Here is a 20188-nt window from a genome sequence, read left to right as displayed (position 1 = left end):
GGTTTTCTAAGTATACACTCATATCATCAGCAAACAGAGACATTTTGACTCTCTTCTAATTTGAACATCCTTTCTTTCTCTTGCCTGACTGCTCTAGCTAGGACTTCCAGTAATGTGTTGAATAGAATGGTGAAAGCGGGCATCCTTATCTTGTTCCAGTTCTTAGAGGGAATTCTTTTCACCTTTCTTCCCATTCAGTATGATGTTGGCTGTAGTCTGTCATAGATAGCTTTTATTTTGTTGAGGTATGTTCCTTCAATTCCTAGTTTGTTGACATTTTTTATCATAAATGGATGCTGGACTTTAGCAAATGCTTTTTATGCATCAATTGAGATGATCATATGGTTTTTGTTTTTAATTCTGTTTGTGTGATGAATCACATTTATTGACTTGTGTATGTTGAACCATTCCTGCAACCCTGGGATGACACTCATTTGTTCACGGTAAATTATTGTTTGGATGTGCTGTTGGATTCAGTTTGCTAGCATTTTGTTGAGAGTTTTTGCATCTACGTTCATCAGAGATATTTGTCTGTATTTTTCTTCTTTTGTTATGTCCTTTCGTGGCTTTGGTGTCATGGTGATACAGGCTTCATAGAATGAGTTAGGGACAATTCCCTCTTTCTCAGTCTTTTGGAATAGTTTCAGTAGGACTGGTACCAATTTTTGAATGTCCGGTAGAATTTGGCTGTGAATCTGTCTGGCACTGGGATTTTTGTTGGCAATTTTAAAAATTATGGATTCAATCTCACTGGTTGTTATTGGTCTGTTCAGGATTTCTATTTCTTGCTGATTAAAGCTAGGAGGGTTGTATATTTCCAGGGATTTATCCATTTTCTCTAGATTTTCTAGTTTGTATGCATAGAGGTGTTCACAGTAATCTCAAATGGTCTTTTGTATTTCTGTGGTGATGGTTGTAATGTCTCCATTTTCATTTCTAGTTCAGCTTATTTGAATCTTCTCTCTTCATGGTTAAGATAGCTAATGGTTTATGATTTTGTTTATCTTTTCAAAGAGCCAACTTTTTGTTTCATTGATCTTTTTTGTTGTTGTTGTTGCAATTTCTGTTAATTCTTCTCTGATCTTTTTTATTTCTTTTCGTCTTCTACCTTTAGGTTTAGTTGGTTCTCATTTCTCTACTTCCTTGAGGTATGACATTAGATTGTCAATTTGTGATCTTTCAGACTTTCTGATGTAGGCATTTAGCCCTATGAAGTTTCCTCTTAGCACTGCTTTTTCTGTATCCCAGAGGTTTTGATATCTTGTGTTACTATTATCATTCATCTTGAACAATTATTTAACTTCCATCTTGATATCATTAACCCAAAAATCATAAAGGAGCAGATTTGCTTAATTTCCATGTATTTATATGGTTTTGAGGATTCCTTTTAGAACTGATGTCTAGTTTTACTCTGTAATGGTCTGAGAAGATATCTGATATGATTTCAAGTTTTTTACATTTTCAGAAATAGACTGATGTAAACATATTCAATTGTTATTTGAAAAAAGTACAAAGGCAATTCATTGGAGAACTGATAGTCATTTTGACAAATGGTGCTGAAATATTTGGAAGTTCACAAGCAAAAAATGAACTTTGGTTCATACCTCACATCTTATATAAAAACTAACTCAAAATGGGCTATATATCTAAATGTAAATTTTAAGACCATGGAACCCCTAAAAGAAAATGTAGCAGAAAATCATGGTCTTGGGTTAGGTCAAAAGATTCTTAGATACGACACTAAAAGCTTGACACATTGATAAATTGTGCTTCATCAAAATTATAAACTTTTGTGCCACAAAAGATACTTTTAAGAGAATGGGGGGAAAAAGCCACAGACTCAGGGAAAACATTAGCAAATCACCTATCTTATGAAGCACTTTTATTCAGAATATATAAAGAATTCCCTAAACAATCCAATTAAAAGTAGACAAAATAATGGAACAGAAACTTCAGCAAAGAAGATATACAGGTAGCCGATAAACAGAAACATCATTAGTCATTAGAGAAATATAAATGAAAACTACAACCTCACACCTATTAGAATGGCTAAGATAAAAACAACTGAAAATACCAAATGCTGGGAGAACCGAGAGCAACTGGAACTTTCATATACTGCCAGCAGGAATGAAAACTGGTACAAACACTTAGGAAAACAGGCAGATTCTTATAAAGTTAAACATAAATTTACTATATATAATCCAGAAACCCTACTCCTATGTGCTTACCTAGGTGACATGGAAACTTATATTCACACAAATTCCTGTATGTAAATTTTTATAGCAGCTTTATTCATAATTGTCAAACCTGGAATCAACCCAAATATCCTTCAACTGGTGAAAGGATTTAAAAAAAAACCAAAAAAACAAAAAAAAACTTCTGGTATATCTATACACTAGAGTATAATTCAACCATAAAGGAAAAAAAATTATCAATATAGTTAATAGAGATGAATCACAAAAAAAACTTGCTAAGTGAAAGAAGTATGACCCCTCGAAGCTAAATATTGTGTGATTTCATTTATACGACATGCTGGAAAAAGCAAAGTTAAGGAGATGGAGAAGAGAACAGTCCTTGCTGAGGATCAAGGGTCCAGGGAGGTTAACTACAAAGGGAGAGTGATGAGTAATTTTCTGGAGTGATACAACTGTGCTGTATCTAAATTGTTATGATAAACCACTCTATGCTTCTGTCAAAGCTCACATAAGTGTACACCACAAGGAGTAAATTTCACTATAAATTTTAAAGAATAAAAATATTAACAAGGAACCCAAATAAATAACTGATAGGTGATCAGTTATTATACAGAAGTGCATAATACAAGACTAATACTTAGCCTTGTAAAAAAATCACCAAAGACTACAAAAACCATTACTTGAAAAGTTTTCAAGTAATTTTTAGGAAACAGGATATTCATATGGTGACACAGTATCACTTCATGTGGAACTTGCAAAGAGCAAAGGGAAAAATGTACCTTTGCAACAGAGAGATTTGTCAGTCACTTTCTGAAACTAGTAACCAAGTATTAGTGGGATGGCTTGACACAGTGTATCTCCTGACCTGATGCAATCTGAAGAACACAGCATTACCTATGACATTTTCTTGCTAAAAATGTGTAACTTAAATCCAATTAATCAAGTCCTCAAATATAAGTGCCAATATTTACAGAAATACAGAGAACTAACTATTTAAATACACCATGAAGAAATAATCAGACACCTACCATTCAATGAGACTGGTGTCCTGAAAAATTAAATCATAAAAAGGGCATGGTATGGTTTTTATATTAAAAAGAAATAATCAAATGCAACATCAGAACCTTGAAAACCCGAACATAAAAGATACTCTTTGTGAAAATTAGAAAATTTCATATTTGGACTAAATGTTAGGTGTTCCTCCTAATTAGGATTCCTCCTAATTTTCTTTGAAGTGGCCATCATGTTGTAGATAAATAGCACAATGGCCCTTATTTTTAAAAGATAAACATTGAAGGATTTAGAGACAAAGTAACAGGATGTCTCCAACCTGTCAGAGGGTTCAGCCCAAACAATTCTAGTTTCTCTCTTCTATCCTCCCTCCCTCTCCTCCTCTTCCCTTTCCCCTCTCAAACACATATACACACAAACACACAAACTCTACATTCAAATAAATTTGGGAAATACTGCAAACCATACCTCCTTGAATATCCACAATGACACTGGTATACTACTCATGATTCTAATTAGCTCTGCAATTAAGAAACCAATTAATTACATATTTTCCAAGCTTATTTGACCACAGAATTTTATTCTGAATGAATGTTTTGAACAGCACATGAAACTAGTTTCAAGGAAACAGGTCTAAAAAGACTCTTGAAGTGCCTTATACAGTAACTGACAATGGCAAAGGAAGCAGCTTTATAAAAATGTATATTAATTTGAATTTTATTTTCCTTTGAAACCATTGTAATTGTCTAAGTGTAAGAATCAAGAAGACATTTGTCAAAGGCCGTTTTCAATTTTTTTTCCTATGGAAAAATATTTGGTTTGAGTTGGCTTATTTTATAAAATTTTGGCCATATGGTACATACTATTTTGTGCCTTACTTTTTTTCACTCGGCAATTATGTTGTAATCATATTTTCATGCCACTAAATTTTTCAAAAATGTTATTTTTAATAGATGCCTAATATTTCCATTTTACAATGAAACCATAACTGATTTAACCCTTGCACACATTGTTGTGTAAATTTCAATGTACTTAAGTTTTTGTTATTAAATTTAATTAGGGAATAAGTAACTTCAGAACAAATATTGGACCATCTCTCTATTATTTCCTCAGGCTAGATTCCTAGTCAAGGAATCACTGAAGGTAAGCCTCTTGATTATACATTTCCAATGTGTTTTCCAGAAAGGTTATACCAATTTGCATTCATATCAGCAGCATATAGAAATGTCTGTTATCACTACCAACATTAAATGTGGTGAGGTGGAGGGAGGTGGAGCAAGATGGCCAAATAGAAAGCTTTACAGATCATCCTTCCCAGAGGAACACCAAACTGAAGAACTATCTGCAGAAAAAATCACCTTCATAAGAACCAAAGATCATGTGAGTGATCACAGTACCTGGTTTTAACTTTGCAACACTGAAAGAGGCACTGAAGGGAGAAGGAAAGACAGTCTTGAATTGCCAATGCCACTCCTCATCCATCCCCTGGTAGCACAGACAGAGAATCTGTGTACTTGGGGGAGGGAGAGCACAGTGATTGTGGACATCCCATCGGAACTCAGCACTGCTAGAAAGCAAAACTGGGCAGAACTTAGCCAGCACCCAGGGAGTGAGCATTTAGACCTGCCTAGGCCACAGGGGAATTGCCCATCCCAGTGGTCAGAACTTGAGTTCCATCAGGCCCTGACACAATGGGCAAAAGTGCTCTGGGATCCTAAATAAACTTGAAAGGTAGTCTGAGTCACGAGGACTGCAATTCCTGGGTAAGCTCTGGTGCTGTGCTGGGCTCAGAGCCAGTGGACTTGGGGGACACGCCTTCTAGTGAGACATCAGCCGGGACAGCCAAGTCAGTGCTTCTGTTACCCCTCTCCCAACCTTAGGCACTGCAACTCGCAGCTCTGGAAGAGACTATTTCCCAGTGCTTGAGGAGAGGAAATGGAAGAGTAAAGACAAATTTGTTTTGCGACTTGGATACCAGCTCAGCCACAGTACGACAGGGTACCGAGCAGAGTCCTGAGGCCCCTATTCCAGGCTCTAGTTACCAGACATCATTTCTAGACACACCCTGGCCAGAAGAAAACTTTCTGCCTTGAAGAGAAAGACCCAATCCTAGCAGGATTCATCACCTGCTGACTAAAGGGCTCTAGGGACCTGAATAGGCCACTGTGGTAAACAGGCAGTACTTACCCGTGGTATCTGGGTGAGACTCAGAGACACACTGGCTTCAGGTGTGACCCAAGCACATTCCCAATATGGTGGCTTTGGGGAGAGACACCTTCTGCTTAAGGAAAGAAGTGAGGGAAGTAAAGGGAACTTTGTCTTGCAGCTTAGGTACCAGCTTGGCCACAGCAGGGTAGAGCATCAAGCAGGCTCTTGGGGTACCTGATTCCAGGCCTTGGCTCTTGGAAAGCATTTCTGGACCTGACCTGGGCCAGAGGAGATCCCACTTCCCTGAAGGGAGAGATTCCTATTAGATAAATTTGACAAAGAGATTGAAATAATTAAAACAAATCAAGAAGAAATTCTGAAGTTGAAAAATGTAATTGACATACTGAAGAATGAATCACAATTGACCAAGCAGTAGAAAGAGTTAATGACCCTGAAGACAGGCTATTTGAAAACACACAGTGAGAGGGGACAAAACGAATGAAGCACACCTTCCATATCTTGAAAATAGCCCTAAAAGTGCAAATCAAAGTGTTACTGGCCTTAAAGAGGATGGAGAGAGAGAGGGATAGAAGTAGAAAGTTTATTCAAAAGGATAATAACAGAACTTTCCAAACCTAGAGAAAGATGTCAATATTCAAGTACAAGACAGTTACAGAACATCAAACAGATTTGACCCAAATCAGACTACCTTAAGACATCACGCTACCTGACTTCAAACTATACTACAAGGCTACAGTAACCAAAACAGCATGGTACTGGTACCACAACAGAGATATAGATCAATGGAACAGAACAGAGCCCTCAGAAATGATGCCACATATCTACAACTATCTGATCTTTGACAAACCTGACAAAAACAAGAAATGGGGAAAGGATTCCCTATTTAATAAATGGTGCTGGGAAAACTGGCTAGCCATATGTAGAAAGCTGAAACTGGATCCCTTCCTTACACCTTATACAAAAATTAATTCAAGATGGATTAAAGACTTAAATGTTAGACCTAAAACCATTAAAATCCTACAAGAAAACCTAGGCAATACCATTCAGGACATAGGCATGGGCAAGGACTTCATGTCTAAAGCACCAAAAGCAATGGCAACAAAAGCCAAAATTGAGAAATGGGATCTAATTAAACTAAAGAGCTTCTGCACAGCAAAAGAAACTACCATCAGAGTGAACAGGCAGCCTACAGAATGGCAGAAAATTTTTGCAATCTACTCATCTGACAAAGGGCTAATATCCAGAATCTACAATGAACTCAAACAAATTTATAAGAAAAAAACAAACGACCCCATCAAAAAGTGGGCGAAGGACATGAACAGACACTTCTCAAAAGAAGACATTTATGCAGCCAAAAAACACATGAAAAAATGCTCATCATCACTGGCCATCAGAGAAATGCAAATAAAAACCACAGTAAGATACCATCGCACACCAGTTAGAATGGCCATCATTAAAAAGGCAGGAAACAACAGGTGCTGGAGAGGATGTGGAGAAATAGGAACACTTTTACACTGTTGGTGGGACTGTAAACTAGTTCAACCATTGTGGAAGTCAGTGTGGCGATTCCTCAGGGATCTAGAACTAGAAATACCATTTGACCCAGCCATCCCATTACTGGGTATATACCCAAAGGACTATAAATCATGCTGGTATAAAGACACATGCACACGTATGTTTATTGCGGCACTATTTACAATAGCAAAGACTTGGAACCAACTCAAATGTCCAACAACGATAGACTGGATTAAGAAAATGTGGCACATACACACCATGGAATACTATGCAGCCATAAAAAATGATGAGTTCATGTCCTTTGTAGGGACATGGATGAAACTGGAAAACATCATTCTCAGTAAACTATCGCAAGGACAAAAAACCAAACACCGCATGTTCTCACTCATAGGTGGGAATTGAACAATGAGTACTCACGGACACAGGAAGGGGAACATCACACTCCCGGGACTGTTGTGGGGTGGGGGGAGGGGGGAGGGACAGCATTAGGAGATATACCTAATGCTAAATGACGAGTTAATGGGTGCAGCAAAACAACATGGCACATGGATACATATGTAACAAACCTGCACATTGTGCACATGTACCCTAAAACCTAAAATATAATAATAAAAAAAAAGATCCTTTCTTTATCCTTGATCGTTGAGAGTTTTATTATTATATGTCTTGAAGTAGTCTTATTTGGGTTGAATCTGCTTGGCATTCTTTGATTTTCTTGTACCTAGATATTCATATCTTTCTCTAGGTTTGGAAAGTTGTCTGTTATAATTTCCTTGAATAAACATTCTATCCCAATTTCTCTCTCTCTCTCTCTCTACATCCCCTTTAAGGCTAGTAACAAAAAAAAAAAAAAAAAAGATTACCTCAAGACATTTAATAATCAAACTCCCAAAGGTCAAGGAAAAAGAAAGGATCCTAAAAACAGCAAGAGAAAAGAAACAAATAACATACAATGGAGTTCCAGTCGTTCTGACAGTGGACTTGAGTGGAAACCTTACAGGCAAGGAGAGAATGGCATGATACATTTAAAGTGCTGAAGGGGGGAAAAAAATTTTATCCTATAATAGTATATCCAGCGAAAATATCCTTCAAACATGAAGCCAAAATAAAAAATTTCCCAAGAAAAGCTGAGAGATTTCATCAATGCCAGACATGTCCTACAAGAAATGCTAAAGGGAGTTCTTCAATCTGAAAGAAAAGGATGTAAATGAGCAATAAAAAATCATCCGAAGGTACAAAACTCACGGGTAATAGTAAGCACACAGAAAAACAGAATAAAGGGACACCCTGTAACTGTGGTGTGTAAACTATTCATATCTTGAGTAGAAAGACTATAAGGTGAACCAATCAAAAATAATAACTACAACAATTTTTCAACCATAAACAGTATAATAAAATATAAGTAGAAACAAAAGCTAAAAATCAGGGGGACAAAGTTAAAGTGTAGAGTTTTTATTCATTTTCTCTTTGCTTGCTTGCTTGTTTATGCAATCAGTGTTAAGTTGTTATCAATTTAAAAAATAGGTCATATTAATTTCAAGCCTTATGGTAATCAGAAATCAAAAAACATACAACAGATACACAAAAAATAAAAAGCAAGAAATTAAAACATACCTCCAGAGAACATCACTCACTAAAAGGAAGACAGGAAGGAAGGGAAGAGGAAAGGGAAGACCACAAAACAACCAGAAAACAAATAACAAAATGGTAGAAGTAGATCCTTACTGAACAATAATAGCATTAAATGAAAAAAGACTAAATGACACAGAGTAGAATGAATATAAGGTCCAATGATCTGTTGCCTACAAGAAACACATTTCACCTATAGAGAATGAAAATACATATAGAGGCCGGGCACAGTGGCTCACACCTGTAATCCCAGCACTTTGGGAGGCCGAGGCGGGCAGATCACAAAGTCAGGAGATGGAGACCATCCTGGCTAACACAGTGAAACCCCATCTCTACTAAAAATACAAAAAATTAGCCAGGTGTGGTGGTGGGCACCTGTAGTCCCAGCTACTCGGGAGGCTGAGGCAGGACAATGGCGTGAACCCGGGAGGTGGAATTTACAGTGAGCTGAGATCACACCACTGCACTCCAGCCTGGGCGACAGAGTAAGACTCTGTCTCAAAAAAAGAAAAAAAAAAAAAAAGAAAGAAAATACATAGACTGAAAATAAAGAACTGGAAAAAGATACTTCATTCCAGTGGAAACCAGTAAAGAACAGGAGTAGGTATGCTTATATCAGACAAGATAAAAACTATAAAAAGAGACAAAGAAGGTAATTATATTATGATAAAGGGGTCAGTCAATTCAGTAAGAGGATATATTAATTATAAATATATATGCATCTAACACTGGAGCACCCAGATATATAAAGCAAGTATTATTAGAGCTTAAGAGATCGATCAATCCCAATACAATAATAGCTGGAGACTTCAACACCCCACTTTCAGCAATGGAAAAGTGTTCCAGAAAGATGCTCAACAAAGAAACGTTAACACTTAATCTGCACTATAGACCAAATGGACCTAATAGATATTTACAGAACATTTCATCCAATAGCTGCAGAACACACATTCTTTTCCTCAGTACATGAATAATTCTCAAGGATAGACCATATATTAGGCAACAAAAAAGTCTTTTAAAAAGTTTAGAAAAACTGAAATTATATCAAGTATCATCTCTGACCACAATGGAATAAGATTAGAAATCACTAAAAGGAGGAATTTTGGAAACTATACGAATACATGGAAATTGAACAATATGTTCCTAAATGACCAGTGGGTTAATGAGGAAATTCAAAAATTTCTTGAAGCAAATGATAATACAAACACAACATACTGAAACCTGTAGGATACAGTGAAAGCAGGACTAAGAGGGAAGTTTATAGCAATAGGCGCCTATATCTAAGAGGTAGAAAAACTTCAAATAACATAATGATTCATCTTAAACCACTGGAAAAGCAAGAGCAAACAAAACAAAAAAATAGTATAAGAAAAGAAGTAATAAAGAGTAGAACTAAATGAAACGAAAAAAACAATACAAAAGATTCATGACAAAAAGTTGTTCTTTTGAAAACATAATCAACGCACCTTTAGCCAGGCTAAGAAAAAAAGAGAGAAGACCCAAATAAAAATGAGATTAAAAGTAGACATTAAAACCTATTCTACAGAAATTCAAAGGATTGTTAAAGCTACTATGAGCAACTGTATGCCAATAAATTGGAAAACCTAGAAGAAATGAATAAATTCCTAGACACACACAACTTACCAAGATTAAACCATGAAGAAACCCAAAACCTAAACAAACCAATAAAAAGTAATGAGATTGGTGCCACAATAAAAAGTTTCCCAGCAAAGAAAAGCCCTGGACCCAATGGCTTCACTGCTAAATTTTACCAAACGTTTAAAAAGGAATGAATACCAATCCAACACAAACTATTTTGAGAAATAGAGGCAGAGGGAATAATTCCAGACTAATTCTATGAGGCCAGTATTATCCTGATACCAAAACTAGAAAAAGGTATCAAAGAAAACTACAGGCCAATATCCCTGATGAACATTGATGCAAAGATAATAGCAAATTGAATTCAACATATTAAAAAGATCATTCATTATGACCATTTGGGATTTATCCCAGTGATGCAAGGATGGTTTAACATAAGCAAATCAATCAACGTGGTACACTGTATCAACAGATAAAAAACCATATGGTCATTTCAATTGATGCTGAACAAGCACTTGATAAAATTCAACGTTCCTTCATGACAAAAAAACCCTAAAAAATGAGGATAGAAGGAATATACCTCAACACAATAAAAGTCACATATGACAGACCCACAGCTAGTATCACGTTGAAAGGGGAAAAACAGAAAGCCTTTCCTCTAAGATCTGGAACATAACAAAGATGCACACTTTCACCACTGTTATTCAACATAGTACTGGAAGTCCTAGCTAGAGCAATCAGACAAGACAAATAAATAAAGGGCATCCAAATTGGAAAGGAAGAAGCCAAATTATCTCTGTTTGCAGGTGGTATGGATCTTATATTTGGAAAAACCCACCAAAAAACTATTAAAACTGATATATAAATTCAGGAAAGTTGCAGGATACAAAATCAACATACAAAAGTCAGCAACATTTCAATATGCTAACAGCAAACAATCTGAAAAGCCAAGAAGGTAATCCCACTTAAAATAGCTACAAGTAAATACAAGTATTTATTTACAAGTTTTTACTTATTTATTTATTATTTATTTATTTAAATACAAATATTTAAAATAGCTACAAGTAAAATGAAATACACAGGAATTAATCAAAGAAGTCAAAGATCTCTACAATGAAAACTATAAAATATTGATGAAAACATTGAAGCAGACACAAAAAGTGGAAAGATATTCCATGTTCATGGATTGGAAGACTCAATATTGTCAAAATGTCCGTACTACCCAAAGCAAACTACAGATTCAATGCAACCCCTATCAAAATACCAATGACATTCTTCACAGAAATAGAAAAAGTAATTGTAATATTTACATGGAACCACAGAAGACCAAGGATAGCCAAAGCTATCCTGAGCAGAAAGAAGCAAACTGGAAGGATCACATTACCCCACTTTGAATTATACTACAAAGCTATAATAACCAAAAGACCATGGTACTGGCATAAAACCAGACACATAGATCAGTGGAAGAGAACAGAGAACACAGAAACAAATCCATACATTTATGTTGATCTCATTTTCAACAAAGGTGCCAAGAGAATACATTGGGGGAAAGGACAGTCTCTTCAATAAATACTCCTGGGGAAACTGGATATCCATATGCAGAAGAATGAAACTAGACCCCTATCTCTCACCATATACAAAAATCAATTTGAAATGGATTAAAGACTTACATCTAAGACCTGAAACTATGAGTCTACTAAAAGAAAATGTTGGGGAATCTCTCCAGGACATTGGATTGGCAAAGATTTATTGAGTAATACTCCACAAGCACAGGTCAAAAAGCAAAAATCAGCAAATGGGATCACATCATGTTAAAAGCCTTCTTTACAGGAAAGGAAACAATCAACAAAGTGAAGAGACAACTCACAGAATGGGAGAAAATATGTGCAAACTATCCATCTGACAAGAGTCTAATAACAAGAATATATAAGGCGTTCAAATAGCTGCTTACATATAGGATAAAACCTAATAATCGAATTTTTAAACTGTGCAAAAGATTCGAATAGACATTTCCCAAAAGAAGGCATACAAATGGCAAAAAGGCATATGAAAAGGTTCTCAATATCATTGATCCTCAGAGAAATGGCAAATCAAAACTACAACGAAACATCATTTCACTCCAGTTAAAATGGCTTTTATGCAAGAGACAGGCAATAACAAATGCTGGCGAGGATATGGAGAAAACGGAACCCTTGTACACTTTTGGTGTGAATGTAAATTAGTACAACCACTATGGAGAACAGTTTGGAGGTTCCACAGAAAACTAAATGTAGAGCTACCATATGATCCAGCAATTCCACTGCTAGGTATATGCCCAAAAGAAAGGAAATAATTATATCAAAGAGATATCTATATTCCCATGTTTACTATAGCACTATTCATAGTAGCCAAGATTTGGGAGCAACCTAAGTATCCATCAACAGATGAATGAATAAGAAAATGTAGTACTTATACACAATAGAATACTATTCATCCATTAAACAAAATGAGATCCTATCATTTGCAACAACGTAGATGGAACTGGAGGTCACCCTGTTAAGTGAAATAAGCCAGGCACAGAAGGACAAACTTTGCATGTTCTTATTTATTTGTGGGAGCTATAAATTAAAACAAACTCATGGAGATAGAGAGTGAAAAGATGGTTACCAGCTGCTGGGGTGGAGGATGAGCAGAAATAAAGATGGCTAATGGGTATAAAAAATAATTAGAATGAGTAAGATCTAGTATTTAATAGCACAACAGGCTGACTACAGTCAACAATTTTTTTTTTTGTACATTTAAAAATAACTGAAAGAGTAGAACTGGATTGTTTTTAACACAAAGAAATGACAAATGCTTGAGGTGACGAATACTCCATTTACCCTGATGTATTATACATTGCATGCCTGCATTAAAATTCTCAGGTACCCCATAAATACATACACCTGCTATGTACCCACAAAAATTAAAAATAAAAATAAAAAATAAAAAATAAATGTAGTGAGATGAACAAACTAAGTAACTCTCTGCTAATATATAGCAAATTATTTTTAGATGCACACTGGTAACTTATAAGTCTTTGGATTGTATGTTAAAATTATTTTCTCTTTTCCTAATAGGAGTTAGTATTAATTACTTCATTGCATGAGTTCTTTACATGATGATTATATTAATTCTTTGTCAAAGTTTTCATTGGTCTATCTTCCACAATTTTTTCATTACTTTTCTGTTTAGAAAGTCCTACATTCAAAAATCATCAATTAACTATTAACTTTTATGATTTCTTTTCTTTTTAAAATTATTTATTTTTATATTTCATTCACTGTAATTCAAAATCCTAACCAAGGCCTCTCTGTTTCAGATGTACTAAGTGGCCATTTGAGAGACAAGTTCTACATACTTTTGTGATTTTTCATGAATGGAAAGAAGAGACTGCTTTAAATTCTGAAAATACATGTGTAGGAGGAAGAAAAAAAAGGAAGAAAAAAACTATGATTTTGTTAAAATAAAAGGTCAGATAGCAAAAATAATTCAGCACAAACTCTGGATCATTTAGTCCTAGCAATCTTCTACTGTGAGGAGTTTTAGAACTTAACTCCATACTCACAAAGTAGAAGCTAGATTTTTTCAGACTAAGCACTAGTTAGACAGAGGTAGAAACAAAACCCTTGACTTCAAAATAATCCCAGAAATACTATTCTCACCAAGCAAGTCTTACAGCATCTGATGTGTAAAAATCTTTTTTTTTTAAGTAAAAGTAATTCGTTTCTTAACTTCACTGAAATGTTTTAAGGATAAGAAGAAAAAACATAAAATAATTTAAAATAGGGATAGTAAAAAATTTTAAGTTGTTTCTATTTCTGTTCAGTATACTCTCGAGTTACTTTTACAAGAAGTTTTTTTTTTTTTATTATTATACTTTAGGTTTTAGGGTACATGTGCACAATGTGCAGGTTTGTTACATATGCATCCATGTGCCATGTTGATTTCCTGCACCCATTAACTCGTCATTTAGCATTAGGTATATCTCCTAATGCTATCCAGAAGTTTTTTTAAGAATAAGATTTAAATTTGTGAAAAATCAACACTACTATCAGATGACTTTCTGAAATCTCTCAAGGTAGCCTGTCTTTTTTTTTCTTTTTGCCTGTTAGTATATATTTCAATACCATTTATTGTTAAACAGGAAAAATTAATATTAATGACATATTAACTTGATAATAAACACATTCTTTATTAAGGAAACATCTCAAAAATCTACTCCAACTTTATTCTGACTCCCTAAATGTAAGCCGTTCCTTTGTACGTAGATTCAAGTCTGTAAAATTGCTCCAAAATCACCAGGGCCATCAGAGGATGCTTTCATCTACAGATCTTCCATGCTCATGTCTCTGAGCCCAAATTACTGAAGGAAGCCATTATTTTCTTTCTCTTTCTAAAAAAGACACCTGTACTACTAGTACTAACTTCCTGTATAATTACTGATGGGGGCATATAGCAACCCTTCAGAAATAAAACTACAAAAGGTAAGCTTGTCTTCTTGCATTTCCTTTCTCTTACTACATTTAACACGGGAGGTTTTCTATGTCTCACATTCAAATATTCCCACTCGGGCTGCCTAATTTTTCCCTCTGATTTTTCATCACTCTTTATGAAGGCTTGCTACTTTAGAATACACATTTTCTCAACAGAAGATAATAATCAGACGATGTCCCCCAAATATATGTCCAACTCTTTCCTATCATGCTGTGTTCTTTGGCTCTTTTGACTTTACTTGAAGTTAGCCTAGAAGGGGATAGAGATAGGCAGTATGAAGTCCATGCTGAGAAGTTTTGCCCTGCTCTACTTGTCCTGTAATATTTCATGGATAGCCCAGTGGTGATTAAACCCCTGTGTGCACAGGAATAACCATGAGAATTTGTTAAAAATACAGGCTGTGGGGCCCTTTCCCCAGATTTCAGGATTCCATGGCTAAGGCATGCTTTTGTATGATTGTGATACTGGTAGTCCATTTACTATATGTGATACAGTGATTACAAAAATGGCTACAATTCTCCACCTCTCCCTCTATCCATAACCATTGCATGTGACTTTGCTGTTCCTCCAAGAGGTGTAGACTATCTCCCTATCCCATGAATCTGAGCTGGTCTTGTTACCTGCTTCAGTAACAGTATACAGAATACAGTGGAACTGACATTGTGCCAGCATAAGACTTGTTTATTTCTGCACTCTCCTGTAAACCTTATGCTGCGGCCTGGTGAACGAGCCCAGGCTAGCCTGCTGGATGAGGAATAAGGTGTGGCGTAACACCACCATCAGTCAGGCAGGCATGTAGAAGAAGCCACCCTAGAGCAGCCAGACCCCAGCAGACCAGCGCAGACACCTTAGCTCGCTAGCCAAAATCAGCTAAGCCCGCCCCAGCTGCTTCACATACTCATGAGCAAGAATAAATGTTTACTGTTTTAATCCATGAGTTTCAGGGTGATTCTTTACACAGTGATGGATTACTGATACATCATCACAGTTCTGAAACTCTTCACCTGAGAAATACAGATTTATGCCTTCCTCTCCACTTCCCCTGCCACCTTCATAATTTAGGCTTTCCTTTCTTGTTCAGGTCACTGCAATATAGTCTTCCAACTTGTCTCCCGCTTCTTGTCATTCCCCACCTCCATGCACACAGTTGCTGCTAAGACTGTATTCCTTGAAGTCAGAAATTATATTGTGATAATTTATGTACCCTCATCATCTAGCATAATGCTTGGTACCCAACTAGTGCTCAATCTTGTTTGCAGAATGACTGCTACTACCAGATTCTTATAACAGAGCTCTGACTACATCAGTCTCCCATGCAGAGCTCTATTGGCATTTATACCACACACTAAATCCACTTTCCAATTGGCCTATTTAATTCTAGGACCCCTGTGATCCGGCCCCAGCCTAGCTTCCCACTCTTCTTCCCTTTCTTCTCTTATTGTCCATTCAAAAGTGAGGGCTGGCGGAACATGACCCTAACTTCTGTGCTGAGACTCAAGACTTCTGCAGAGAATGCCCGTCCACAGCTCTGCAAGTTCTACACATTCTGGAAGGTCCAACTCAAACGCTGTCTCCTCTGTGAAAATCTGATAGTTCTAGGTATGAAAAAGCTCACCATCTTCTCCCTACCTCTAGCACTGAAGCTTGAGCCTCTCTTAGTCACCTGATGCTAGGGTTACCTGTGTGGTATCACATCTAGTAGGCATATGCCCAAACACAGATTAATTTTTTGAGGGTAGGTTCCACCTTTTACCACTCAGTGTTCCCTAGTGTACCTACCATTGTACATGACACATAAAATTTTAACAAATGCCCTTTAAATGAATAGTTGATTTTTAGTCACTACTCAAACAATAAAAACAGTAATACCCAAATTCATAATCTAAACCTAGAACAAACGTGGCAGAATATATACAGTGTTTTTTCAGATATCGGTTTGTAAGAGAATCTCCTGGAAAGCCTGTTCAAAATACAAATTTCTAGGCTCTACCTCCAGACAGATTGGTTCAGCAGAAGTCAAATCCAAGCTTGAATTCTTAGCCTATGTGATGTTGAGGGAGATTTGTGGGAGGTTTATGGGCAATATTTTGATACTTAGTGACATTGAGCCTTCTTTACAAATATGAATTCCAAAGAAAATCTCTTTTTTTTTTTTATCATGCATCTAAGAATTTTAAGTTTCTTGACTTTAATGCCAAAGCATCAAGTACAGCAGGCCTATAAAAGAACCACTTTAACAATACATACACAGTCTGTCACCTTATTAGCTTAGGTTGCTGGGAACATGGCATCACACCCCATTCTTTGTAATCACAATCTGCACACATTTTTCATCTACATATCCTTTTTCTGAACTATTTAAAATTTAATTTGCTACAAATAGCCCTTTTTCAGGCTACCTTACCACATGAGGTATGCTTTAAAATAACTGAAGGGCGCAAGACTCCTACCTTGGTCCCAGAGGCTGGCTCGTAATGCTCTCTCGAGCTGTTCTTCTTCACTCAGTCCTGCTGTGTACGTGTCATAGTTCCTGGGTGCTTCTTCATAGTGATCCGGCCTGCCATGTGGATAATAATCCTGATATCCAGAGCTGCCTACAGGCACAAGGAAAAGGTTCTAGAACACAGCTATGGACTGTTGTTTTATACTTCCTGTTTTGTATAAGCAAAGACAAGCAAGTAAGGCATAACATTATTTTAGGTATAATAGTTATCCTGAAAGTAAGAAAAGATGCCAAATGGTGATCATCTTGTCACTGTATCCTCAGTGCCCACCATGGGGCTGGACATGAATGAGTCCTTATGTGCTAATGAGGAAAGGAGATATTAATTTAGAGGGTAGTCAGAAGTCCTGGGGAAGAGACTGGAATGAGCTATTGACATATGGAGTGGATTCTTTCAGCTTAGAGCTATTCAATACTTGGAGAGTTTCCAGTGAAGTCCTGGCTTGAGTCAAGAGAATGGTGGAAACAATAGCTAATAAAGCCTTATTGTCTTGTTGCTCTGTACAATGAGGGGCAGACCAATGCTTCATACAGATCCCACAGAATACTTCAGACAATAACAACATTAAGATCCAGCCAATTTCTCTGTAATTGTAATTCTATGTCAGAGATTATAGTCCCCCCACCAAAACAAAAATGGTTTCTAGATAAAACAAGAAAGAAGAGACAACTTCAAAAAAAAATGGTTGCTAGATAAAACAAGAGAGAAGAGACAACCTGGTCATTAAATAATGCTTTAGGTACCAAACTTAGGTACACCATTAATAAAGGTCACTAACAGGGAAAAGTTCATTTTTGCAAGATATTTCCATTGATCTTTTCAGTTTGAGTTTATTCCTTACATTTTCTTTAACTGCCAATAGTTAGAGAATTTGTTTGGAAGAGATTTTTGTTCCCCACGGAAGGTTACCAATCTCATTCTGGCATAAAGAGAGAGAAGTAAAATAGAAAAATTTTTTTCCCTTCTTTCCTGCCATTATTATATTCTTTGAAGTTGATGTTTCAAATATTTAAATAATGTGGTTTGGGTTGTTGATGAAGATTCCTAACCTTTACTATGAGTCTTTGTGACAGATCTCCATATTATCCCACAGAGTACAGCAGTACAGGCCTGAGTTGGAGCTTTAATAAGGCTACAGGAAAAAAAACACAATCCAGCCAAAAGAGGAACACTGAATGGCAGAATCTCATCAATTGAGATTTCACGCTCAGAATTTTTGATAGTTGGTCCTGAGACTATTTTAAAATTTACTGTTGTATTCTTTATGAATATTTTCCTTATATGCAGGATTAAAAGGGAAACTGTAAATCATCAATCTAGTAGACTTCATTACCATATAAACAACGAATGACAAAACACTAGTTTTTTATATAAATATTGGTCATGAAAAGTAGTTGTGTCTATTGATATTTTTAGGACAGCTTTATTGATATATAATTGACATCCATACAATTTATCAATTTAAAGTGCACAACTCAGTGGTTTTTAGTATATTTTAGAGTTGTACCATCATTACTACAATCAATTTTGGACATTTTCATCATCCCCAAAAAGAAATCTGTACTCTTTAGCTAACAATCCTCACCCTCCCATCCCTTCTCCGGCTCTAAGTAAGCACTAATCTACTTTCTGTCTCTACAGAATATGCCTATTCTGGATAGCTCATATAAACAAAATCATGTAATATGTGGCATTTTGTGTCTAGCTTATTTCATTTAGTATATTTTCCAGGTTCATCAATTTTGTTACATTTATCAGTACTTCATTCTTTTTTATGGGCAAATAATATTCCACTGTATGGCTTATACCACATTTTGTTTATCCATGTGTCAACTGATAGACATTTGTACTATTTCTACCTTTTGACTATTATGAATAATGCTGCTATAAACATTTGTGAGCAAGGTTTTATGTGGACATATGGTTTCATTTCTTTTGAGTATATACCTAGAAGTGGAACTGCTGCGTCACATGGCGATTCTGTCTAACTATTTGAGGAATCACCAGAATGTTTTCCAAAGTAGCTGTACCATTTTCTATTCCTACAAGCAGTGTATGTGGGTTCCAATTTCTCCACATCCTCACTAACACTTGCTATTATTTGCCTTTTTATTCACAAACATCCTAGGTCATATGAAGTGGTATCTCACTGTGATTTTGATGACTAATAATGTTGAGTGTCTTTTTATGTGCTTATTGGCCATGTGTATATCTTCTTGGGGAAATGTCTATCCAGATCTTTTGTCCATTCTCAGTGATTGTGAAAAAACTCTTCTAACTTGATTCTATTTTACTGAACGTCCTTGAAAGTAAAAGAAAAAGGAACGATCTAAATAAACATTAAACAAACTGTTTAGGATTTTGGAGACTAATTCTGAAAAGCTTTGCCCCAGTGTGGTAAATATTAATGAGGATTTACTAAATACCTCCAATAACCCAACTTTCATATTTTCTCTCACCTGTTTCCCATGTCAAAATATTAACATTATTGATATTTAAAATAGGAGAAGGAGACAAGTACATTTTCCAAATCCTCATAATGGCTTAAAACTGAACTTGGATCTTACCATTTTAAATATGAACACTTATTCTTAAACTGGTCTCTATCCAACAGAATCAGAAAAATTCAGCCCCCATTGCTGCATTGGGGAACACCCAACCAGCCAGTTTCAGACCTTGAAGGTAAAGGAGACCGTGGTAGTGTTTTTACAAATCTTACTTTTCATTCCTTATCCAAAAAAAATAAAAGAACTTTCACATGAGGACAAATGGTAAAAACATAATTAATATATCTTCTCCACAAAGAATCAAAGAAAGTGGCAACCATTGTGCAACACTAATAGAATATTTACAGAGACGCCACTGAATAGCATGGGATGCTTCAGCAATCCCTGCATAGAGAAACTGCCCAATTCCTTACGAATGCCAATTATTTTACTGGAATACAAAAAGTATATTGGGTAATTCCCCACATGTCTCATTATCACTTTCAAACCCCTGTGGAAAGTCATTCTGTAAGATCTAAGCAGCATTTCTACCTATCCACCCCCA

General features: G+C 36.0%; 1 protein-coding gene across 21 annotated transcripts in view; it reads right to left on the bottom strand.

Annotated features, from left to right (window-relative positions):
- RHBDD1 (rhomboid domain containing 1) overlaps positions 1-20188 on the bottom strand; it is a 169932-nt gene that overhangs the window by 75948 nt on the left and 73796 nt on the right. For 20 of the 21 annotated variants that reach the window (XR_010122441.1, XR_010122442.1, XR_010122443.1 and 17 more), the window contains one exon: positions 17084-17227. Coding sequence is in view for 18 of the 21 variants with exons in the window: in XM_063645762.1 (XP_063501832.1) it covers positions 17084-17227 (144 nt within the window). In the remaining 3 variants the exon portion in view is untranslated. Of the gene's footprint in view, positions 1-14311; positions 14883-17083; positions 17228-20188 lie in introns of those variants that run through there. The other variant, XM_063645764.1, reaches the window with a different exon arrangement.

Source organism: Symphalangus syndactylus, chromosome 8 (assembly GCF_028878055.3).
Source record: "Symphalangus syndactylus isolate Jambi chromosome 8, NHGRI_mSymSyn1-v2.1_pri, whole genome shotgun sequence".
Lineage (NCBI taxonomy): Eukaryota > Metazoa > Chordata > Mammalia > Primates > Hylobatidae > Symphalangus > Symphalangus syndactylus.
Note: the sequence above shows the minus strand (reverse complement) of the source record. Positions and strands in the feature narration are given on the sequence as shown.